Genomic DNA, 7,274 nt, shown 5'->3' on the forward strand with positions numbered 1-7,274 from the left:
ATCTAATTATAATATTCAATTTAAATTCAATTAATAAATAAATTGAATTTACATGTTTTAAAAAAATATAATTCAATTTATTTTATTTTTTATATTATCATCATCAACTTCATCTTATTCCTTTAAATATCTATTAAAAAAAGAGGGTTGGATAGATGATTACTTTAAATGTCTATAAAAATAAAAGAGATGATTATTTTATAAAAACTAAAAAGATAGGTAGATGGTTATTTTAGAAAACTAGTTTGAACATTAATTTTATTTATTTATTTTTAATGCAGTAAATCAGAAAAGGTTAGCCTCTAATTTGGTCTTATACAATACTAAACTATAGTTACAAACATGAGATTAATTAAAACCTATTAATTAATTAAATTCAATTCAGTGCGTTATTCGATTCGGAGAGTTCCAAAACATTCGGTAAAGATAGAAGAAGAATCTGATTCTCAAGAAAGCTGAATAATTGAGATGCTACCTACTATCACTGGCAAAATTATATAAAGGTAAACGTGTGTTCAACGACAGTCGGTCCATACCACCACACCTTGTAGATGAGTAAAAGCACAAAGGAATATATACAGAATAGACAACGATACATTTTCATCACTGGATGGATAAAAAAGATGTGGAGAAAATTTAAAAAAAAAAAAAAAAAAGGGTCAAGAACCAGCATCTGAAAAGTAGGGCGAGTGTGGCTACAAGATCAAACCCAACCTTGTTTGTATCGCCGGAAAAGGTCTTCAGTTTGGGCATTTTTGAAAGCACTGCAGGCAATGACATAGACCCAAATGAGCACCACCACCGCCACGATGAGGATTACGTTGGTCTTCCTCCATTCTCTCCTCAGGTTCCCCAGCAATCCAGCCTTGCAAGCGTTGCAATTGTAGCACAGCTGGTTCTGGTCATTGTTCCACAAGAAGCAGTCTGGGTCCGCCGCTGGGTTCACTGGGTTTAACCACAGCGTAGGGTTCACATAATTGTAGCCACAAACAGTTGGCGGCTTACAGCACCCTGACTGTAACATGCAGTAATTTCAGAAACAAAAATCATGATTTGCTATAAATTAAAAGGGAGACAAAAGGGAAGCCCGGCACAGCACAGCACCACACCAAACAACTTCAAAGCTGGCAGCCATACCCTGCCTTCTTTTCTACTCTATCCAATGAAGACAAAGCTACGTGGGTTCATTAATGTAAGATTGATTGATTGCTTTAATTTGGTCTGAATTCCATGATCCCTCTCCTTAATAATTGAGTTAGCCACTTGGAACTGATCTATTTGCACAACACCCCGGGTGTCACTGTGGCAGCCATTTTTCAATTATGAGAGCATCAAAAGGTGTCCCCATGCGCCATGACATGAATCTATCTAATTTCTCCTAACGACAATACATTATCGAATGATCAAAGATGATCATGATTGAGATTTGACAAAATTAAAAAAACTATCAACGTCCACATCGAACCGTTTCAAATAATAATAATAATAAATACCAGATGGTTCCTACCGTATTGTATTATTTTTTTTTTCATAGGGAAGAGTGGAGTGGATCTGGTTCGAAACAGCTTCCAATTCGTCCACAAAGTCGTGCCCGCTTCCAGCAATCCCCAGGCAAATACATGACCGATCCATGACATGCGGTACAAATAAAACGTTTCTCTCCCCTTCTTGTATTTTGTGAAGGGTTCGGAGAGAAAAATAAATAAAATAAAATAACTTTAAAAATACATAGAAGTTCCCATAATGATATGATATATTATCAATGTACTTAAAAATATTCTGATAAGATAAATTCAATAACATAAAAATCACACACACACAATGCAAAAATGTCAGGGCTCGCTTGACTTTGGACCGCTTGTATGACACTTGGTGATCTTTTCTAGTATTATTGGATTCATCTCATTAAAATCTTATTAACAATATCAGTGATATCATCATTAAAATTTTAGTGTATCTCTAAAAAATTTTTATTCCCTTTTACTTTTCTCTTCTATTTTTTTATTGAATATTGTGTCAAGAAATTTTATAATTTGAAAGAGTTCTATATAACAATTATGACCAAAAAATCACAGATTTTATTTATAATTCTCTAAATTATATTATTTTTATAAATTTTTTTACACCGTATTATTTTATCAATTTTTTTTTATTATGTTAGAATACTAAAGAACTCCCATATTGTATACATGTACTGTATTATATATATATATGATCTAGTTCGAAACAGCTTCCAATTAATCCACACATTCATGACCTCTCCCAGCAAGCAAATACATGACTGTTCCATGACATCCACCGGTGATTATAATTATAGTTATTTTTTAAAATAATTTTTATTTAAAAATATATTAAAATAATATTTTTTTATTTTTTAAAAATTATTTTTAATATCAAGACATTAAAATAATTTTAAAATATTAAAAAAATTCAATTTTTTTTAAATTAATTTTGAAACACAAAATATGGCATAAATCATAAATGATGCTTTTTAAAGGGATTTCAATAATGACTGTATCTTCAGTAGAAAAACACAAAAAGAATCAATGACTTAAAAAACACTATTACAAATACACATCATTACCAAACACAAGTTTAAAAAAAAAAAAAATTAGTCGGTGAATTAATGGTGTCAGATATTCCCAAGTTTTAGCGGCAGCCATGCTTGTGACGCCAGATTATGCAGTAGAAAAGTTTTGTTCTTGACAAAATTTGACAGTTCTATGGTTATAAGCTCTTAAGCGGAGAATAGAAAATTAAATTAATACCCAAGCATCATGATCTAAACCAATTCGTATATTGGGAAATACATGAACTTGTATAAAAATGAAAATTATAGAAGAAATTAGAAAGATGGTTGTTGATGTTTACCTGGAGAGGAGAGATGTGAGCCATGAAGAATTGGTCAGCAGTGATATAATTTTGAGTCATCTTGGAACAAACATCAGTCTCAGCAAGACAAGGCCTAATCTTGTCCCAATTCTTGGAATAAACGACATGATTCCTCAACCAAGCAGAAAATCCTTGAAGCCTATACTCTCTATAACCCCTCCCAGGCACATCATAGCCACCATCGGCGCGCGTGACCACAAAGGCGAAGACCAGAAGGATCAAGAGAAGTCCTATGAGAATGGCCATGCAGCAGAGATAGAATGCTAAAAGTGTTTCCTTATACCAGTAGGCACCCACAAAACCAGCAAGTGAGACCAAGAGGATAAGGAATCCAAGGAGAACTACAGGCCACCGGAAAAGGTGGATGCATTCATTCTCTGGTTTGGAGGCTAGCCAAATGCCAGCGGCTATTATAGGGATTGAGCAGAGAAAGGCTATGAAGTTTAGGACGGCTGTGATGTTGTTGGCTACTCCCATCTTAATTGCAGGGTTTTGGACTCTGTCTGTGATCTGTGAGAAGGGAAAGGGAAAGGGAAAGGGAAAGGGAAAGAGTGGTGTTGTGTTAAGAACTTTAGAATTTAGATAGACTTATATCATTTTGGGTGGTTTTGCGTTCGCTGTCTGTTTTACGAGCCTATCTATGGCAGTGTACAATTGGGCTTATGGTAAATTCTTGTGTTTGAAAGTTTAAGGAGTGAATATGGTTTAAAATATATATATATATATATATATATATATATATATATATATATATATATTAGAAATATATTAAAATAATATGTTTTAAAAAATATTTAAATATTATTATATTAAAATAATTTGAAAATATTAAAAAATTATTTAAAAAAAAAAAACTTTACATTATTTTGTGCGCAAGTCTCCTTAATTTTTAAAGTAACTAAAAATTGAAAGTACAAGGTTTAATATGACCAAATTATTTATAAAGGGTTAATTCCAATAGTAGAAGGACAATTAGTGATTTTTAAATATTAATTAAGGCGATCCTATAAAATTTAACATAATAATCCAATTTTAAATAGAATAAAGTTGGAGGACATAAATTGCAAAATTTTTAATTGAGGAATCAACTCTCAAATAAATTAATTCAGTGAGATTTGATATATTGAAGTGTGTTTATTATTCTGGTTTAATACATATTTTTTTTATAAAAAATATTTTGCTTGAAAATATATTAAAATTTTTTTTAATATTAACACATCAAAATTATTAAAAAATAATAAATAATAAATTTAATATTTTTAGAAAGTAAAGCAAACTTTTCAAAAACACTAAAAAAACAAAAGCTACACCTTCCTAGACACACAATAATGGTTTTTTTTCTTCTTCTAAAATCACAACAGTAACACACAAAAATTTGATGAAATAGCATTGTTTTTAAAAGATTGGATAAAATAGTATAATTTGATATTGTCGTACTTTGAAAACACGACATTTAATAAATATCGCTATTAAAAAAAACAACAACTTAGATATCACGCTTCAAAAATGCGACAAGATAGATTTCGTGGTTTTAAAGTACAACATCTACTTATGATGTCACGCTTCCATAAGGTGATATTAATTAAAATTATGTAGCTTAGATCGAAGAACACACAAACCAAGTGGCCCCTCTTTCTATAAAACCGAATGTCGCCCCTCACAATATCTCTAAAATATCTATCCAATCCTTTTATTTTGCCCTTAAAACAACCAAAAATAAAACTCATTCAAGTCTCTAAACATATTTGAACATGTTTTTGGTTCAAAATCGACTGATTTCTTTGTCACCACCACCCTAGCCTTTTTTCTAATCCTATAAACAAGATAAACATACTATATTGCTATAAATTTGTATTTTGTGTTGGTTGAAATGAAATAATTGCTTAAGTTGAATTTAGCGTTTATGGTGAGTTTAAGGTTTGTTATATTAATATGAAAGAAGTTAACAATATCATTTTTTAGAGTCGATTTGATATAGTTAAACATAAAAATAAGTTAAATTAATTATGAAATACTATTTTTAATTAATTATGTGTTGTGTTTAATTGATATTAAGTTATCGAAATAGAGATTTTGTGTATATTGTTGGAATCAGCTATTAATATAATTAAATGTGCTTGATGATTTAATGCAAGAGAGCATGAATGCAGTATTTGCATGACGAATTGTATGTTCAATTGAATTATTTATAAGTTCACAATTTTCGTATTTTCTTTGAATTCTGTTAATTTACTATGAATTTGGGTTTGATTTAATGTAATTGAGCATGAAATATCAATCAAAATTTATTTCATAAAATTTGTTTAATTATTGGTGAGTTTCCTTTAACGTTAAATTTTGAAAATTTAATTGTATTTAATATGAATTTTTCCAATTAATGTTAGTATAATGCAATTTAGTTACAATTATGCCCAATTGACCAGAATCTGAAGTGTGTGTATTTTGTTTCTTTACAAAATATTTTATAATATATTTATGTTATATTATTATAATAAAACTATTATTCATGATTTGAACAATATTATCACAAACAAATAGGTGAGTAGTTTGTCATATGCAGAAATGAAAAAATCATTTGTTATGGACTTAGATAAAATTATAATGATATTGATGTTTAAATAACTTGAAGGTGACAGATTAGTGAACATTAACATTGTCTTATAGTAATTATGTATAATGACAATTACAAAACAATGATTGATTCTTTCATTCAAATTAGTTCGAGCATAATTAAAATTTAACATTTCTAAACCATGATTTCCTCCGATTATGTTATTTCACTAAAACATTTTCATCCTATATTACTTTATTTTTCTGTTTTTTTTTTTTTTACTAATTACCCATTTTATCAGTCAATATTCTCAAGAAGCTACCCAAACAAACAAACATTAAATAAGTACAATCTTGTTACATGGCAGGCTATGATGATTGTGTTGAAGGTCCTCTTTTTGGGTAATTCTAATTGTGTTAAAATTGCTAGCATTAACCAGAGAAGGCGGAGGAAGGGAGAGGGAGCTCGTGTGATTTAAGGAATGCTTAATGAGGTGTCATGTCACTGTCATCTTGTTGCTTTTTGACTTCTACGCTGTCATCAACTATGATATGATGGGCTCTTAATTTCTTCCGCTTGTTTTTTCTTTATTTTTATTAGGCTATTTCCCGCTCTATCACTTTAGCTTGAATTAAAAAAAAAACATTAAATGTAAAAAAGAATAATATCTTTTTCCATTGTTATTAAATTTTAGTATAACAGTCAAAAAATTTTCTCTACTTACTTGTGTGTTAGGTTTTAAATTATATCATGTTAAAGTTGTACTGATATAATTTTATTTATTAGGCAAGTTTAATATAAAAAACAAGTAAAGTTTATTTTAATTAATTCCTTAAACTTGTGATTTGAATTATAAATTTTATTAAATTAAATTAATTATTTTATTTTATTATATAATAGGAAATATAAAAATATATTTACAACTAACTCAAATAATAAAAGATAAAAATTAATAAAAATTCAACATTAAATAATTAAATTAAATAAAAAATCAAAAAAATCTAAATAAAAAGTATCCAAACACGTAGGTCTCAGTGACCCAACAAAGTTGGTCCTATTAACATAAAACCTAGATATGTCAGCTTGAGTTAGCCCCGTGCTCTTAGGCTAGTAATTTTTTTTTTTTTTGTAAAGGCTAAATAACTTCCTTCCTTTTTTTTTTTTTAAAAAAAAGACAACCTACATAAAAGATACTATTATTCCCAATATTTTTTCTTTATTTTCTTTATTAAATTACATAGTAATTAAAATAAATATATGAAAAAATTCAACTATTTAAATTTGAATGAAAAAAAGTTTTTTCTTTTCAGTCAAAATTCATCTTACTTATTCATGCATTTCTTTTATTAGTATCATTGTTTTTTCTTAATAAACACTTAAGGAAATTAATAAATGATTTAAAGTAAGAAAAAATGTATTCTTTTAATCGAAACTCATTCTTTATTCATATTTTTTTTGTTTTGACAAAAAAATATTTTTTAATTAGAAGTATGATTTTCTAAATAAAAATCATCATAATCTGAAAATTAAGCTTAAAAAAAACCAAAAAAATATAATGGCTTTAAAACTTTTATGTGACTATAAAAAAATACCAACCACAACAAAATACTAGAAGCGACAAAAGGGTCATCTAAAAGAGCCAAAAAAAAAAAAAACCAAACACGACAAATTTTTTAAAAACAAATACACATCAAGCTCTCTAAAATGTCCTAGATTATAATGCAAGAGGAACTTGAAATTAAGATCATAATAAGATCAATCACCTAAATATTAAATCTAGATGACAAGCCTAAAAGCTCTCTACTTGAAATAAGTGACATCTGTCTTTTAA

At 28.3% G+C, this 7,274-nt stretch overlaps 1 protein-coding gene across 1 annotated transcript; it reads right to left on the reverse strand.

The window, feature by feature from the left end:
- Positions 1-443: 443 nt before the first annotated feature.
- Positions 444-3,511, reverse strand: LOC133689897 (tetraspanin-2). Its single transcript, XM_062109995.1, has 2 exons — positions 2,872-3,511; positions 444-1,015 (listed from the first exon to the last, which is right to left on the reverse strand). Exons 1-2 carry the CDS (start codon positions 3,367-3,369, stop codon positions 704-706), a joined length of 810 nt encoding a protein of 269 aa, XP_061965979.1. The 5' UTR covers positions 3,370-3,511; the 3' UTR covers positions 444-703.
- Positions 3,512-7,274: the final 3,763 nt, after the last annotated feature.

Source organism: Populus nigra, chromosome 3 (genome assembly GCF_951802175.1).
Source record: "Populus nigra chromosome 3, ddPopNigr1.1, whole genome shotgun sequence".
Classification (NCBI taxonomy): Eukaryota; Viridiplantae; Streptophyta; class Magnoliopsida; order Malpighiales; family Salicaceae; genus Populus; species Populus nigra.

Coding starts and splice junctions, on each gene's coding strand:
- LOC133689897 (XM_062109995.1), bottom strand. CDS start 3,369: ATGGGAGTAGCCAACAACATCACAGCCGTCCTAAACTTCATAGCCTTT. Junction 1,016..2,871: donor CTCACATCTCTCCTCTCCAG/GTAAACATCAAC, acceptor TGCATGTTACAG/TCAGGGTGCTGTAAGCCGCC.